A 19,478-nucleotide genomic window follows, 5' to 3' on the forward strand; every position below is an offset into this window, starting at 1 on the left:
AAATATATTAAAGTCTGTTAGCGGTTCGTCTGGTAAATGTCTGAAAAGTGATATTGAATATTCTAAGCATATCCCAATCTTTCGCTTAAGGTTGGTCGTTGGTGTGCGTGTTAAAGCGGAACACATACATAGTGTGGATTATTGCAGAAGCAACATAAAGGACATGATTACTTGACGTATTTGAAGTAGATCCATGGATTCTTTAAGAGCTGAGATGTCACAACAACATTGACGCATTCAAAGGGTTTGAGTCATTATGTTCAATACAGTCCTCTTTCCTCCAAGACTGATGTTAGCAAGGAAAAAAGGTCAAAGGTCTCCACTTTGAGGCTCAAGATTCCGTGACTCTCTTGGGTGATTGCGAGATAATTTCGGGAAACGTGAAGCCACTTTTGATCGACTGCTTTTTCCAAGCTGTTCTCCAGTGCTTTGAGTGTCACTAAAAGAGAGGGAGAGGTGAGGGAATAAATAGGTAATAGGTGCAAATTACTCACAAAGTGATTGCAACAAAGGTTAGAGTATTTTCCACCATGAATATGTCACTGCTGTACAGAGGTAATCATCAGTGTTCTCGATACATGCCAGATTATATGAAGTGTGTCAACCACGTGATTATTAGCGCATGGAAATGCAGTAATCTCGGGGGAAATAAAATGTACTATGTGTGGAAGTTTAAAAAGAACAATGTTCAATTGTAAGACATTTTGCAAACCTTAACGTGACATAAATACAAACCTTAAAGGATTTGCGAATAAAGGCTGGTTTCTGCCATGCTCCTTAACGTTCCAGTGTCAGATACACTGACAGTGTGATTTGGAGCGACTCTGAGACACCACAACAACAAAGGGGTTAAAGCAGATGATCCGCTAGTGCCTCAGGCAATGGCCTTCAATACAAACCCTGTCAATGCCTGAAATTTGTTTTACACAAGCGGAACAGGGAGAGAATGAACTGAATCAACGCTCTAGTTACTTAGTTCTTCTAATTAAGAAGGTTTCATTAAATGATAAAGTACATTAGCAATACATCCCTGCTGGGCACTCTTCGCTTACTCAAAGTCTGATCCTTACATGAATGGCTTCTTTTTTTTTTATACTGGCTGCAAAACAAACCATCCCAAGCTCACAGTTCATACTGACACAACTGACACAGTAAATAAAAATTACATACACATTTTGATTTTTTAGATTGTAAGCTCATGGGCCCTCACATAGGAAATGATTTGCTAACGCACGTGGGCTACAATGAACAGTGGCTAATAACAATGAAAGTCTCGCTGGTGAGAGGAATTTCTTGACCTCTTTCTATGTTATTTGATGAAGCCTCCACTTTATTTAAGAAGGACCTTGCTAGTGCATTGGGAATGTTTACTCACTGGCTCCTGAAGAGATATGCCACAGGTAGTTCACCAGCTGTTGTTGGTGCTTAGAATTTTAATATACACCTGCTTCCTGAGAACTACCTTTGGTGAATAAACCCTATTGCATAGAATTTAATGCATATCATTCATTACAGATATGGAATTATACGAGTCCCTCTGCAGGACCCAGATCCTTCTGTTCTCTTTTTCTAGGTTATCACAAAAGATCTACAGCTACAGTATATATATATATATATATATATATATATATATATATATATATATATATATATATTAATCCCGGGGTAAACAGCTGGAACTCTGCTAATAAATCAGTTTAGGAGCACAAGTTTAAGCGACGCTCCAAGGCAATTAGAATCCAGTATGTTGTTGATGCCAATGGTAACAGAACAGTTTGCATCCTACTACACCCACGTTCCTGTGCACCCCAACCACCACATCAATGATAGACACATCATCATCTAGTCTCCATATCCTCTACTTTATTACATAGACAGGAGAGAGCTGGCTGAGCCAATTAGACATAAGGAAATTCGTAACTTAGCTCTGGGCCCATACAGTTTTTTTTTTGTTTTAAATTTAGTTTTTATTGACATAAATACAGTAATGACTAATTACCTCCTAATCAGTTAGAGAAATGTTCCAAAGTAAGGAATAGACAGGACATCTAAAATCCATACAATTTGAAATGCACAAGGCAGGTAAGTATACTTACAATGAGTATAGACTTGATACAAATTCAATACGTTGATACAGCATAGAGTATGTCAATGTAAAATAAAGAAAAACAAGACTGTGTTTAAACCACAGAAACAATCAATCAACCACGGGAATAACGGTATGTAGCAAACATGGGTCAGAGCACTGGTATAGAAGTGTCATTTATCCACATTTCTAGGGAGTTTGCCCATACAGCTTTTTTTTAACCTGTAGCATAAAACTTTTTTCAGATGCGCGAATCCCTCATCTTCACACATTAGAGAAGTGTAGTGATCATTACCTTGTCTAAACCAGGTGAACCCCAAACCACTTCAGACTGATTTCATTGCTCACCTGCGACATCAAAGTGCGATCTAGGCCAATAGACCGGGTTCTCTCCTACATGGCTTATTACACCCAGATCAGGAGGGATGTGTCTTGGGAATTACACTCAGAAACTCATTAATGTCATAATTGATTCCAACAGAAAAACAGAAATCATATTGTTTTCAGATTTTGCAATATACAAGGAATCTTTTGTATTGTATTCTCTGTACTGAGGCACGATCGATACCATAATAATTTTTTTAGTTAAAAAAAATAAATCAGTTTAAGTGAATACAATGCTTTTTTCTTGTATAAAGTGCCCTGAAATTCCCATACATGCATAAGTGAACTTTTGTGTTGATTTTAAGGAGGACCTTGTAACAAGCGACACTTGAATGCACATGTTAGCTGAGGAGTCCCTTTCAATGAAGATGTTTGCATTTATATATGTGTGGAGGGATTCTGCGGAATTCCCCGTGCATTTTCTTCTTTCCCTACCCAACCCCTTGCCTTGCAGGTGATGCATTTGCTCAAACACATCTTCTTGCCAGCGTGGACACACGCTGGTGCGTCTAAGAGTTCCAAGGGGACCAAGTATACGCAAGCTAAACAGATTGATACACCGCACCATGTGTGGAACTCAGATATCTAGGGGTGCTTCTTATGTCTCTAATATGTTCTGTATATCTTTTATTTAAAGGGCACCAGTTTCTGTTTTCATATATTGACTGAAGACATATACGTTGGAGGATTACTGCACACACCGAATACCGGTTTGCTATTTTGTGAACAGCATTGATTGAAATTATGTGCTTTACTCAAATTTTATACATTTGTATACATATTCGGTAAAACACAGCAATTTATGGAATCAGAAATAATTTGGTGAGAGTAAGTAATGATGTGAATTAGATAAATGCATTTGAAAGCAAAAAGAGCAATTTATAGTCATGCCACAAAAATGAGCTGGATCTGAGTACATGACAGCCGGCAAAAATTAACATTATCCATCTGTGCGATGAGACTGGATAGTTTTGCATTTAATAAATATGTATTTAGGCTTTAACGTATAACTGGATTTGGAATATAATGATTTATGGTCAAACCGGCATTTTATTAAAGAAGAATCATAGACTACGGATTCATACTATGTGCTGAAAGCTACATGTATGTCATATAACAGCTCAATGAGCTTTAAAGGAATCGTTTCGCTGTAAAAGCTAATGAAGGCTCCTATTGGTGAGAATGGACCCACTGGCATGTAATGGACCCCAGCATACATTTTAAATCATAATTTAATTTTATGAAAACCTTACTTAAATGTTGATGATTTACTATGTTTAGTAAATCGGTACCTTTTATATATTAATACCTTCGTAGAAAACAAAAAAGTGATAGGATGTGGTTGTTGCCGTGTCATAGGGCTTAATATAAGACAATAATGATTAGATTAATAGCAATGTTCAACATACACCAGAGCAAATGTAAGTAAAGACATTTCTATGTCGTTATAGCCCGTTATTGGTCAGGGGCTGGCTTTAGGAATGTTTGGAGAGATGGAAAACAATGTAACCTCATTGTATTTTTTATGCATTATCTGGCAGAAATTGTTTTTTTTCTGGGGGGGCAGTCTTCCATTTTCCCGAACAGCAAACTTCTTTGCTTTTTTTTCTCTTTAAGTAATGACTTTTTTTTCTGTAAAGCCCAGCTCTGTGGCCTTAAAGTGGTTCTATAGACAGATACTCCAATCTCCGCTGTGGAGCTTTGCAGCTGCTTCAGAGTTATCTTTTGGTCACTTTGTTGCCTCTCTGATATATTGCCTGGTCCATAAGTTTTGGAGGGTGGCCCACTCTCGGCAGGTTTGTTGTGGTGCCATGTTCTTTCCATTTCTTAATAATGGATTTAATGGTGCTCTGTGGGATGTTCAAAGTTTCAGATATATATTGACTTTTACTTTTCCACAGCTTTGTCCCTGACCTGTTTGGAGAGCTCCGTGGGCTTCTTGGTTTGCCTTTGCTCAGTGGTGTTGCAGTCTCTGGGGCCTTTCAGAAAAGATTTATATATACTCAGATCATGCACACAGGTGGACTTTATTTAACTAATTATGCGACTTCTGAAGGCAATTGGTTGCACCAGATCTTATTTAGGGGCTTCCTAGTAAAGGGATGAATATGCACACCCCTTTTCTTTTTTTCTTTTTTTTCCTTTTTTAGAATTTTTTTTTTTAAAAGCTATCTTCTTCATTTCAATTTTTTGTGTATGTCCAGTACATGAAATCCAAATAAAAATCCTTTTTAATTTCAGGTTGTAATGCAACAAATAGGAAAAACGCCAAAGGGGGTGAATACTTTTGCAAGGCATTGTAGGTGGGAGGAAGGGAGACAACTTGACAGTTCATAGGCGTCTCTCAAGAAATGGATGTTGAGGGATTTTTTGACCAACTGAAGACAGGGCAAGAGAGATTCGCCAGAGAAGAGCAATCCAGAGGATAGGGGCAGCCATTGAGAAATCTTGTACGCATGCATGAGAACTAGAAATCAGAGCAGAGGACAGAGAAAAATAATCGGATAAGAGGAGAGAACGGGTAGGAGTGCATTTAGGATATGGTTGATGGTCCACATTGTTTAGGGCAACTGCTTGGTAGGCCTAATGAGCAGAGATCCCCATTAATTCAACAATTACATTAAAAAAATACATGTAACAGTGCTAACCAGACTGCCTTTAATTACATGAATCATGTACACGTATGTATATAGAGATGGGAGTTGGGGCATTGTCACCGATACTTTCAATGATGGGTGGATGGCACAGTAATGGTACATTCATTTCTGTCATTGGAGATGTTAATGACAATGTATCCAGCTGAACTTGTACGATTAACCTCTGTTCTTTCTTCTTAACACCACATTGTATTCTCCATGCATGCCAGGGAAACGCAGAATCCATGCTGTGAGCCTGCTTCTTCACCAAGTAATTGTTGTTTTGATTTCTAAGAATTTCTGTTCGGGCGTACAGCCTTAAATACAAATCCATGTAAATTGATTTTCTCATAATGTGTGTTTTTTTGCTCCTCTTTTACTAGTAGTTAATCTTCAGAATGCATTTTAACTGCTCATTTTATCTGTTCTTGTACAAGCTGATGCTTAGAAGATGTTTCAGAGAAGCGCCGATGTAATCACTTGTATAATTGCAGACCTATCCCTCTATGTTTCTAGAGGGTAGCAACACAGTTATATCAATGCTTTAATTTCTGCTGGATTTGCACTTACTAGCAGACTTTATGTAGTGCAAATTTATGTAGGTTGTAAGATCACAAAAGCTGGGACCTCTTCTCTTCCTGTGCCAGCCTATCTTATGTGTATTCACATTATGGTTATTTTTTATATTGTCAGTTTCAACGTTAATCTGTTATTATTCCCTTCTACTACAATATGGCTATTATTGGTTGGATGTAATTAAGGCAAAGAACAAGAGATAACAGGAGGTAGTGTCCTTGATCAGGCATAGGCCATCACCCTAGATAATATTGCATTTATTTAGAGAGTGTCAGCAGATTCCATAGTGTTATTATAATAGCGGGACAGTAAAGATTAATAACATTCAAATTCATAATATACAGCTTGGTACAACAAGATTAACATAGGTGTGCACTAAAAGAAAATGACTAAACACTGAGAGACTTAAAAAGGAAAGGAGATATTGCAGTATTACGTTACAAAGAGTAGAATACAAAGTTACCAACAACACTAACACACTTTTACACATATTGGTACAGAAGAAGAGGGCCCTGCTCTTGTGAGCTTACAATGTATTAGAAGAAGGAGAGGGAATGAAACATAAGGAGACAAAAGGGGTCATGTAGAGAAGTCAGTGGCCTGGAGATATAACATGTGTATCAACAGGATAAATTGTGTGCCTCGCTAAGTCAGTGAATTTGGGCTGTTGAGTAGATCATGGAACTCTTAACAGTGATGGAGATATAAGGAACTGGGTATAGAGAAGACCAGGGAAAAGTTTTGAAAATGTTGAGCTTCAGCTAGTGGGACGCCATTCAGAATGCTATTCAGAGAGTTGGCAAAGTGAGTTAAAGAAAAGGGAAAGAGATCGGGAAAGGAAATGTAAATTAGCATTTCCTCAGAACAGAATTGGTACTGGAACCCAAATTCCAAGTGGTGTGGCAGCTAGAGAAGAGTGTAAGCCCCAGAACTGAACCCCAAGGAACACCAAAGAAGAGCAATGGAGAACACAAACAAGTGCAAGAGAAGCAGATGCTAAACGTACACCAGGAGAGAGCTGTATCACGGATGCTTTAAGGACTTGCAGGAGATTAAGGTGGTTAACCGTGTCAAAGGCTGTGGAGAGGTAGAAGTCATCACCTTTTACTCAGAGTAATAAGAGCATAGAATGTTACTAGTGCTTAAGAGATTAATATTTTGGTTTATATTTTTTGTTGAAAAAGAAAGAACAGGAAAAGCTATGTCTAAAGCTAGCTATAAAACCAAATGTAATATCAGACTCAGCTGACAACTTTTACTGCCATTTATTTCTATTGCTGGTAGAAAGAGTTGTTTGATCAGTGAGCCCAACAGTGGTTACAAGTACAATTACCCATGCAAAGTCTAATCCAATAAATTTGTCTTTGTCTCAAGAAGTTAGGAATCCTATTAAAACGAACATCAATCACGGCACATCTGCTTTAAGAAATGTTAAGATCTGCTTTTAGTAACAGACAACAGCGGTTTTTACAAATGATTAATAAGCTGTATAACAATATATACATATGTTCTGTGTCTGATTAAAGCTTAGGGTACAGAGGTTAAATTCAAGCTGATGCATGGAGCCGGTGACCCTTTATAAGTAAGTCTCGAATAAAACAGAGAGGAGTATGAATTTTGGCATGGAATCCCAGCTGGAAATTTCCAAATTAGAAAATCTCACCGAGTAAAATTGGATTGGAGCACAAGGTTCAGAAGCATTGGCATGACAGATGAGGGCATTGCTAAAAACCTGCACGGGACTGGGTTTGTAATTCGGTCAATACTAATTTTCTATTAGTTGGAGGTCTGAGACATCCACTAGAAACCTTTAACCCCTTAGGGATGATGTTGTTTTTTTTTATATTTGATGAGAAAAACTTTTTTTTATTTTAACTTTGTCTTTCTCCAAGAATTATTTTCCTTTGACATAATTCCTATATACATACACATCTACAATATATAGTATGACAAATGATAAGTATAAACATACATCTGAGCTAAATGCCAGCTTTATATGACCAGTACACTCCTTATTAATCCTCAAATATATTAAAGAGTCAGTCTAGTCCCCAATTTATTATATTATTTTAATACATAATAGAAACAGTTTTACACTGAGTGCAAATTGGCGCAGGCATTCTTTACGTTTTGAAGTTAGAAAATTAAACTTCTGTCTCATTTTCCTCGTCACTCGGAAGCATACTTTAGTACGCTTTTTGTAAATGCACAGTGCTGCTCCCATTAAAACCATTAAATGGTAGTAATCTCGCCCCATATCTCAACCCGTAAACAAAATGGCAGAACATCAGGCAACTGCATCTGTAATATTCACATTTCATTTTCAATCCATTAAGGCAAATACCAATCAGATACCTATTATGAGAATAAGCTGAACGCCCCTATCTGATATGCCAAAAATTGGCATGCAAATAACAGTAATCCAATCCTACCAGCTGTTGATATGATCATATCAGTTTCTCCCTGGTCATACAGTGTCTGTCTTTGAATTCAGATTTTCTTCCTGCAGCGATACCGAAACATACATTACTCTACAGCGGTGTGCTGAAAACGGTCTAGATTGTGAGCTTAGATATTTAGTACATTAACCTTATGGATGTCACAAAATAAATATCAAGAAACCTAAACGTATAAATTAATGTAATAATAGGCATCTTGTATTGATAAAAGGAAAATCCAATATTTAACATACAGACACACCGCACTGACTGCATTCTAGATTTGATAAACAAAATAAATACACTATAATGTTTGGGCAATCATTATACTCTGGGTATATGCACTGGGACAATCACTAAAAAGCCATTACTTGGTATTGCGTATTTGCTGAAATACAGTTTCTTACAAATTTTTTGTACATTTACGGATTTTACACTAAAAGAATCATATTAAGAAGGATTTTTGTGTTATAGTCTTTGGATTATAATTGGCTGCCTGCAGGTACAGGCTTCTAGTTTTGTTAAAGAAAACCAATTTCTGCCAACATAGGTTTAAGAAAGGATTTATGGAGGAAAGGAAACAGATGTCCTTTTTAAGACAAAGAGTCGAGACACATAAAAGAAAAATTGGTAAGATTTTGAAATGGAGCCATGCTACAAATTGTATAGGTTACAGTAAGCATTTGCAAAATGTTTTTAAGCAGCACAAAAATGTTTTATATTGCAATTGAAATGTTTTTATTTAGTGGAATTGCATTACGTCCGTACATTCTTCCGAACACACTCATCTATCCCCATTATCAGTATACAGCCTCCCTTTAATCCTTAATTCACTCATTATTCATGAATAACACAGATCCAACCTCTGTGTTAGATTTCTAGTCCAACATCTGCACCAAATTATGCAAGATATATTTGTACATCATATGCAAACATATTTTGGTCTATGATTACTGCCTTGTGATAAAGATACGTGAATATTACATGTTTCCTGGTAAAGAAAATATGTTACCAACAGAAAATGTAGATATCTCTTCCACCACTCTATCTTTGTGTTTTTTTTTCCTAAAACATAGTGGAACCAGATGTCTTAGGTCCAAAACACCTCTTCAGAACAACATACCCATCAGTTTAAACAGAGTGGGATAAAATGCTCTTTGAGAATATTTCTTCTGTAAAAATGTAGTTTAAAAGCAGTAATAGATCCATAAAGTCTGATAGCCTTCCAAAATGTACATAAGATACAGAAGAGTCCTCCAGGGCAGACACTTTAAGCACAGGCAGATACAAATTGCAATGTTTGAATGTGCAGGTGAGTATTCATTAGTTGATGTTTTAGGAAGCATTAACACAAAAGCAAAAGAACGGACTAACTCCTCTTGTCCTGAGCATTTATTAAAATATGAGACAACAGTGAATACAGCAGAACTTTGTAACCTGGTGTCAGAATCAAATCTATAGTTGAGGCTGATATGTGATCATTTTGGGCACAATTTAATTTAATTCTATCAATAGGAAGCCATTTTCATATTATGCTAGAAAATAATGGTATTTAGCTGTCAATAGGTATTTTAGTAGAAAAACGGTTTGTGTTGGTCTGCAGCTGTCACGTTTCCTGGTCTGAATCAGAACCTCTGGTTACAATGCCTGATGCATCACAAGAGACTTTTGTTTTACATTTGTCAGCTTACAAACTTCTTGCTATATTCTAGCCATGGTTCCCACATCTGTGTAGGATCAGAGTATTACCTTCAACTTCTCATTGTAGGCATTAACATAGCAGTACACACAGTCAGCCATTGCCCTTGGATGGTCCTGCCTGTGTCATTTCTGGCATCCTGACCCAGCTTTTGGCATTTGTTTCTCCTAACCTTTCTACCAACTACCAGGGAGGCACTTGAGGTTCCGGGTGGCTCATCAGGAAGTGCCATGGCCACTCGAACCCAAGGGCTCAGGCTGAGGGATCCCTGGTTGGAGGGTGAAAAACTCCACTTTGATTCTTAGGGCGTTTCTCTTCTGTTGGTAAACATCAATCTCCGCTCAAGGGTCCCACTTGGACACTCTGAGCGTAAAAGCAACAACATATTATGAAATATATGACAATTATATGTAAATACTACATGGACAAGTTACTGCTGGATTTTTACCTCACATGTAATTAATATAAACATTTAATAATACATTTAAAAAAAATGTTATGTTATTGTCTACTAAACAAGATTGACACAACTTTATTTTTCATCAAAAAAGTCTTCACTTTATAGCGATTCGGAGCACCTTTCTATATATAGTAGAAGGCTAGAGGGTAGGTTTTGCAAATAAATCTAGCATGAACGTGTACATGTAACACTGAATTCCATCAAACCGACCCATAAAAAGTGTGAACCATGCAATTGTTATTTTATCCCACTGGAACCTCAGCATACACAGTAATAATACTATATACTCCCATAAGTAACTTCTGGTAAAAAACAAACCTATTTCCTCCTGAATTCATTTGCAGTTTCTTGCCCTTGGGTGGTTAGTTTCAGTTCTCAGTGATATCTTCAAAACTACTGTAATTTAATGATATTGAAAGTCTATCATCCACTCCAAAAAATAAAATGCCCCTTTACTCCCTAATGCAGAACAAAATGGTCATTATTTTTTCTTCGCAACAATATGTTTCATATAATTAAGAAATTCTGCAACAAAACTCCCTTTTGCTCTAGATTAACGCTGTGTTTCTTTTAAAGGTAATACGAAAAGATTGCAGCAGCAATGATAATTGAGGTTATCAGAGTCTTGCTGACGCGAGGGAATGAGTAACTGTCTGGGGCTTCCATGAATGACATTGGAGATTGCATGTCACTTTCCTACCAAAAGCATGTAATACCCTTATACTCCCAAATTCCTTGGCGAAAAAAAAAATATTTAATGCCCATAAAGTTTGAGAGAATCAAATTTGCCTATCAAGAGAGGTTTCATTAATTCAGACATTGGTGAATGAGGAGAAAAGATGAATCGGGTTACACAAATATGAATATATGAATAGAAATGTTATATAAGCAGAAAATTGGCTTGATTGAAATAATGCACACGAGACAAACCGAATTAAAGCAGGCTTCAATCTTATATTGTATGGAGCAGGCAATTTATCTATGTTTGCAGATATATTAACATATGAGCAGATATATAAGTGATGACGTACCGAGTGTACCTTCAATTTTTAAAGATCTTGTGAACAGTTGGATACATTTCTAATGAAATATTAACCTACTGTCTTTGTAAAAACGATAGATGTTTTGCATATTATAACTAAATCCCACTTATGCCTCCAAAAATATACATTTGAGCAATTTAACATAAACCACCACTTTATATGTTATTAATAGTCAAATAGTTTAAAAACATTTAAGGCCATGAGGAAAATATCAAGAATTCTGTTAATTTCAGAATTTTTACATATAATCCGGGGTGTCTGCAGGTGGTTTCTAGTCCCAGACACAGCTATGCCAGATTGACATTGCTTTACGATAATGATCTATAAACATGTAGTTTCCACAAGGAAGAAGAAGGAGGTTTAGGTAAGTGGCTTGAGACATTTTCCCCATTTACAGTTTGCCAGATTATAAATTGGATTTGTAGCTTCTACACTACCCTGTATTGCTACCTCAGCTAGCCTCAGACCCTGGTAAGGATCTGGCAGTAAGTATGAACATCTTAACAAAACATCCAGTTGCTGCTTCTGATGCCAATCACACAGTGGAATTTTGCTATTATGGACCATGTTAAATGATTTCATAGTGACGATAATAGCACAAGTTTTCTAACACTCTGCATTTCAGGAATCCAGTTCATAATCAGATGCTACAGACCCCAAAGCTACCCCAGTCCACAATTACTGAGGCTTCTTATGACAATCTCATGGATCTTGTTCCAAAAATCATGAGGAAGTAGAGGTCCGTTCCACCATTACTACAGACACCAAAGTCTCTGACATGTCCCATCTCTATGGGGTTGGCAGGTTTATTAATGAACACAATATAGGGCAATCAGTGTCATTAAACCCCCTGTCGCATTCTCTGGATGGAGACACAACAAATATACTGTGCAGGGGTGTAACTAGAAATCACAGGGGGCCCTGTGCAGCTTATCAGTGCCACCCTAACCCCCATACAGTCTGTTTGTGCCATCTTTTCCCCAGCCTGTCAGTGCCCCAAACAGCTTATCTGTGCCATCTTTGCCCTTAAACAGCTTCTCTGTGAGATCATTGCCCCCGTCTTCCAACATACACTCCGGCACACATATGTAAACACACACTGCGGTCCAAGTCAGAAAGGCCCTTTCTAAACTATTTTGAATTGGTATGAGGAGACAGAAACCAAGGGTTGCAGGGGTCGCCCGGGCCCCGTCGAAGCTGCCACCACTGTGACCCCTGTATTTACACCACTTATACTGTGTATGTCCATAAAGAAACAAATACCGAGAATCTTCTGATCCTAAATAGCGTACTGTGGAATGTTCAGGAATGCACAGAGATCTAGTCTAGTTTACATCTGATTTTTGTTTTTTTGTACAGATGCAGACACCTTGCTCTATCTCTTTCGACATCAAACAGCAAGCAGAATCAGGAATGTGCAACAATTTCAAGATGGATTTCTCGTACATCGCGAAATGTGTCAGGAAAGACATATTTTTGTTAGTAGCACTGCCAAATTTCACATTTCCTTAATGTACTTGTTTATCCAATATAGCCCAAGCACGGGATTACTGGCATAATTTATAATGCAAATTATGAACACGGACAATGATGCTCTCTCATTAACGACTGCCCAAGGCGGTTCACAGCCTTTCTAGACTTGCAAAACTCAGTGTGAAAGAAAAAATCCTGTCTTGGTTGTGAGTGAATATACCACAGAGAGCTGCAAAACCTTTATAGATCCATAGCGGGTTTTTGGCTTGAGCTTTAATGATGGTTTCATGGCTAGCGCGAATTCAGTCTAGAGATATACAATAAATAATTATCTGAGTTTTGCTTTTCCAATAAGCATGTATGCAATGGTGACATAATGGTATTTTAAAGTGGTCTTTTCCAAATGCTAAAAACATATTTAAAGGTAACATAGTGCTGCTATAAAACAAACTTGAAAATGTATGTAAATGCTGAAGATGCTAATATTAGTAATAACTTAAACAGGTTTAATGTTGCTAACACATCATGCTAAAATGATCAGTACATACACCAATCATTCTGAGACTGATCTAAGTGACATCAAGAACTAATTAAGGTCTGAGTCTTTACATCAGGAAAACCAGGCAGACAAGATGGGACGATTTGCCATTAAATTCTATGTTTCTACACTAAATATTTAGTGTCAGACATCAACATGTTAAATAATTAACCATTGGTATCTTCACCATCATCACGATTGACATTCCTTTTGTCAGTTTTCTCCACCATGTCCTTTTCTGTCTTCTCAATCAACCCTACAAACACATTTCCTTCTGGATTTTTCTTGTTAATTGTCCAGACACCATTTGCCTTTACATACTTTCTCTGGATCAACACAGTAGGGACACAATATGTATATAGGTTGAACTTGATGGACTTTGGTCTTTTTTCAACCTTATGAACTATGTTACTATGTTACTTTATATACATCTATACACAATAGGAGTATAAATGTAATTTCTACTTACATTTTATTACCCATCAATCCGCATATCCGCTGTATATGCCTAGTTTGTTATCTTGGTATAAAATTTGTTTTCAGTCAACAAGCCCATACCCGACACCCAACTGGTCTGAAAATCCTCTGTTCTCTCACACGTGGAGATAAATGTCATTTCAAATCTAAGTCATCATGAATTCTCATTTTCATCTAGAAACAAAATGTGAACAGTAGCTATATTGAACTTTAACCAATTTTTTGTTTGATGAACCAATAGGAAAATATATTAGTCATCCTAAGCAGAGAATGATTTCCCTGATTTTTCTTTTATTCCCCAAGAAGATGGCAACAACAAAAAAGTAATTTTGTCAACTGACTATAATCATATATAGTCAAAGCCTCCAGAATACTAAAGGGATATATGCCACTTGCTGAGCAAAAGATTTATTTCAGACACAAAGAGGTTTGGATGGAAGAAATGATTGTGAAAATAACAACATGGACTTACAGGGGGGGGGGTTGCAAAACGCCAGCATGGTAGAAATCACCTTTCAATCATTCATTGCAAGAGGTATCCAAAATTGATTTATTTTTTTTTTGGAAAAAAAATCTGTTGATTGAGAGAGGAAAACAATGAAAACATTGTTTTTACAGCAATATATTGTGCTACAATAATAAAAATGTGTCTTTTCATCAGGAAAGTCACACGTATAACTGTTTTAGGTAAGCCTACAGGTTCCTACACCAACGTGCTGGGCTTTCTTAACACGTTATTGTGATACAGTAATGCTTGCATGGTCACCAGTCAGGCTTGAATCTATAGAGAATCCCTTGAAGGTCACATCTAGCCTATCTTCTTCCTGTCAAATTTCCTTGATCTTCATCATACTAAGTATTTCTAGTTCATCTGGCGAAGGACCTGCCAAGCTTTGCTTAACAACTAAATCACGTAACAGCCTTCTTCAGAGTCAACTTACGCCTGGCATCGATTCTAAGTTTGGTGAATTTCCAAGGCCACACTGTAGTTAAAAATATGCAACTTGCAAAAATGTTACAGTTCAATAGCTATAGTGAGATTTTAACAACATAACAGCACTTTCCCCTGCCATTCAGAGGCTACTATTCCTCGTGTTTGTAATAACTCCAAATAACCATAAATTAAGCGGGTACATCTGGACGTGTATTTTATTGTATCTTTATGTAATATACTTAGATAATATATACATTTATATATATGCATGCATTGAATGCAAAAATAAGTATTAAAAGGACAGCTTATTGTCCCAGGGGTCGCTCCAAATAATAATGCATATTAAACTACTTCTGAGTAATTCTATATGCACAATTGAAAGAAAAAAAAACAGTATTTCAGCCAAATACATCTTCAGCATGGAAAATATCCAGGGTACAGGCAAAGGGGCAAATGCATAAAAATATCAAAGAGACACCATGTAAAGGGACATCTATCTTATGCATATAATGGATAGAGTGTCTTTAAGGTTGTGCCATAAAAAAATCATCGGCATTGGAAGTTCATTTAGCTCTTAAAAAGAAAAATGCAGCCATTTCTGAAAATGTTCATGTATGATAAGTACTGACCAGTGCCTGGAGGTCATTGGAAATAAACTTAGAATTTCAATGAACACAGCAGGATTTTCATCTTAACTTATTTCTATTCAGACCCAGATAAGTGCAAAATGTCGGTGGAAAATGGAACATTCACATTTTTAAGTTGTGTACTAACATTTTTTGTGTGAAGGTGTAGCTTGAAACCATAAAACAACTTGAATAGTTGTACTATATTAAATAAGATATATAATTAGATAATACGCTACTTTGTTTACAGTGATGAACGATTGTAGCATGTTAGTACTTTATCTTCCGTTGGAAATATATTGGATACTATCAGAAATAAATCAATCATATTACTCATTCATTCATTAAAAAGATGAGTTATACCCTAAAATGTATCCAGGATCTGTCTTAGGGACAAGACAAGAACTGACCCCCCACCCCCCCAAAGCTGTAAAATCTAAAATTGCAAAGTACTATTATCTCAATTTGTCTATGTTTTTCTGCTGACCTCAATATCATTCTGTAATCAATGAAGGCAAATTATGTCAAACTGTATTGTTTTGTAAATAACAGTAGTTAAAGGATTTCTGGAATATTATCTCAGTCACACGGTCAGACTTTTTATCTATATTCATTTAACTTTGAAACCAGCTTTGCCTTGTATCCCCGTGCCAGCTTAAGTTTGAAGGAGACAAGGCACTAAAGGTAAAGAAGTGATGCTAATTTGATTCCATTAATCATGTCAAGACTGGAGCACAGTTGGTCTCATCCCTAAGGTGAGCTGTTTCTCTGAAGCAGACAATGTTTTACCACATGGCAGGTGACACATTAACTCTAGCAAGGTGCGAATCTGCTACATCCACCGGCAGAACTTAATTAATTCTACAAGATTTCCTCGTGAAAGATAAGGAGAAGAGAAAAAAAAATTCTTTAGGGAGGCATTTTCAAGTTTACATAGTCAGGAGCTGATTTATTTGTGCTGATCAAAAGTTTGGAAGCTTCACAAAAAATTGGAAACGGAAGCATTTTGATTTTTACATTTAATTAAAACATTTTTTTTATATATTATATTTTGAAAACAGAAGGCAGTAATGAGGAAAGTAGTATATGAAGAATATTAGCATCATTTTAGCTATGACTAATTATTCTTATCAAAATTATAATAATACATAGGATTTTAGTGTGCACAATATATATATAGATTTATATATATAATTATTTATATAACACCAGCAATTTAAGTTTTCTTTGAGAAAATGGAAATCTTAAAATTGTAATTATGTTTTTTTTTTGTTATATTTGCTACAAATAGTGTGTAGGAGCCTTACACACTCTTTAATGGTCTATATACGTTGATTCATAATTATGGCCCGTACTTATGAAATGTTGTAAAAGTGATGGGAATAATTGTGTAGGCAGCTGTTAACTGGCAAGCAGCAGATAAGAAGCTTTATAAGAAGACAAACGGTTGGTTCTAATCTGCAAGCAGTTGCCAGCTTTACTTTTTATCACTTGCTTGTGCTGTGGCCCTGGGGTCATACATGGCTGCTTACACATGCAAAGGAATGGCAGATTAGTATGAGATCACAGGGCTGCTAAAATAAAGAAAATATTTCATTATATGCTTATGGGGAATGCAGATAGAAAAACCATTCATTTTATATCTATACATTTAACTTTGTTCACTAACGCAAGTGACCTCTCTCTTACCTATATAGCTATATATATATATATATATGTATATATATATATATAGCTAACAATTAACAACTATATATTGTTAGGGATATTAATGAGACAAAATAGGCAAAACCAATATTTTATCACATACGCAAAATAACGACGCTATCAAATATTGTAGTACCACATCCACAATATGAATTTAAGGAGATAACCTATATTTTATCTCCGATCCTAAATTCTTTCAGATCGCCGAAAATTATAATTCAAATTAGATAGATATCGCCACGATAGTCAATAAAAATATTTATTTATTGTGAATACAATTTATAAAATCTATGTATGAGTCACACAGTGCACAATATAAAACACAAAGTTCTTAAAACATGTCAAAAATGAATCAATTCAAATACAATATATTATCGATAGTTATCAATATGAATTAGTACTATATGAGTCTAACACACAATTAATTTCCAGTCCACTCAGCAACCAAAAATGTATAATAATCAGGGCAGTAATAAAAATATCACTATCTCTCTAATATTAGTTCAACTAATATAACAAATTAAAAATAATTTAATTGTGTCTAAGAGTATTAGTGAAATTCCTAATAGATGCAAATAATGTCAAACTTCATCTACAGGTAAAAATACCTTTTCATTATTGTTATTATCACGGGTTATAAGCTGCAGTCTCACAAGCCGCCATATACAATAATGCAATATACAATTTCCCGGAAACAGGGAATTCTATACGAAGAAGACAAAATTCATCTCTATTCAGAATAATAAAACAATTATAATTACCACCACTTGTTGCTGTTGTCCCACTGGTCCTTGTAGAAGTTAATCCAGGTTCATTGGCAAGAAATTAAGTGGAAAAGAATATAACTTTCTACCAGTGATATAGGTTAGAACTCAAAGTAACTCCAAGAGTGAAATATGGTGCCAGAATCTTAAGATTCCAATTCTCTGGGGTAAATTTGGTGAATAAGTCCGTCCTTTTCCTTTTTCTTTTTTTTTTTAATTATCCAAGACATAAGCTTAAAAACAGAGCTTATTATCATAGCCTCCACCTCTTGATTGGAATTCTCCAATCATAACGGTGGGTTTTACCCATTAAAATTAGGATTTCTACTCATATTTACACCGTTGTAATTTCTTAATTTACCTGTGAGAGACGCTCTGGTCTAAGAATTAACTTAAAACCATTACATATGTGTTTGGAATTTATCCTTGGTCACCCTAATCGCCAGGTGTTACCTCCTAGATAGTAACTCAGGCCTTGGTAGTCTTACCATGTATCCCCCATTCCAATTTACATTTCTAAAGATATGCAGCGTCTACTCCTTAACTTTCTCATGGAAGATAACATTAATTGTATCATATATACGCTGAAACATCATTATACATGAATACTCCTTTGTTCTCTATTATAGAGGGAACAAGGACAAAAAGAAATCATCACTACATGATTAAGTAAAATAAAATGGATCTGACTCCATTTTGTTTTCATGTAAAATACAGAATATGTGGAATACATGTTTTCTATGAGAAAATATCTGACAATATATATATATATATATATATATATATATATATATATATATATAGCTAACAATTAACAACTGCTTCCACCGTATAGGGGATATGACAAACCGATACATATAGTATATAAAAAATAAAATAAAAACTTGCTGTCACAGACACAACCATTAAATGGCTTTCATGTACCTAGATGACACTGCAAGCATATATGATATAATAATTATATATATGTTCATATAATGTATAATGTGTATAATATAGAACAGGCTGCAATGACTTTTTACTAACATATGAGAACAAATATGATTTATTAAACAATACTATTACCATTTTACATAAAACACATTTTAAAGTCAGAGACTGTAACTTCAAATGTATGAAAACTAACGCCATCTTTCATCTTGCAATAGGCACTCTCTGCCTTGGCGGCGATCCCTATTGGTTTATATATCTTTACGGTAGATTTAGAAACTGGAAAATAATTTTATACCCTGGAATAAGCATGCGCTAAATGAAAACCGATAACTAGACAAGACCACGAACATGTATAAAACATGTAACCTATTGTCATTCTTCATTAAACACAATTACTTGTGAATCAATTTAAAATGATCCAATATCCATTGTTCGCAGTAAATACATCATTATACAATTTCTTAAATTATGATATTCATGCATTATTATTTACCTTTATCTCCCTTTGTCATTTTATTTCAACATATTTCCATTAGTTTAATTAAAACCTGAATAAAAACATGTGCAGGTATGCAAGTTTTGTGAACCGTTCTAAAAGCTTTACACCAGAACAGCTTTTATAAATAATCATCGTTGTGTACAAATGTAGAAAATACATTTCATGCAGCATTTCTGTAGTTTCCCGTTAGTGTTTTCCTTGTTTG

At 35.6% G+C, this 19,478-nt stretch overlaps 1 protein-coding gene across 1 annotated transcript in view; it reads right to left on the reverse strand.

Annotated features, from left to right (window-relative positions):
- Positions 1–309: 309 nt before the first annotated feature.
- The window catches only part of LOC149278299 (sorting nexin-29-like), a 181,406-nt gene continuing 162,237 nt past the window's right edge, over positions 310–19,478 (reverse strand). The window contains exon 21 of the mRNA XM_089502141.1: positions 310–439. Coding sequence (XP_089358267.1) covers positions 310–439 — 130 coding nt within the window. The remainder of the gene's footprint in view (positions 440–19,478) is intronic.

This window comes from Sceloporus occidentalis, unplaced genomic scaffold (genome assembly GCF_023333645.1).
Source record: "Sceloporus occidentalis isolate IW3139 unplaced genomic scaffold, rSceOcc1.0.p SCAF_195, whole genome shotgun sequence".
NCBI classification, from domain to species: Eukaryota; Metazoa; Chordata; class Lepidosauria; order Squamata; family Phrynosomatidae; genus Sceloporus; species Sceloporus occidentalis.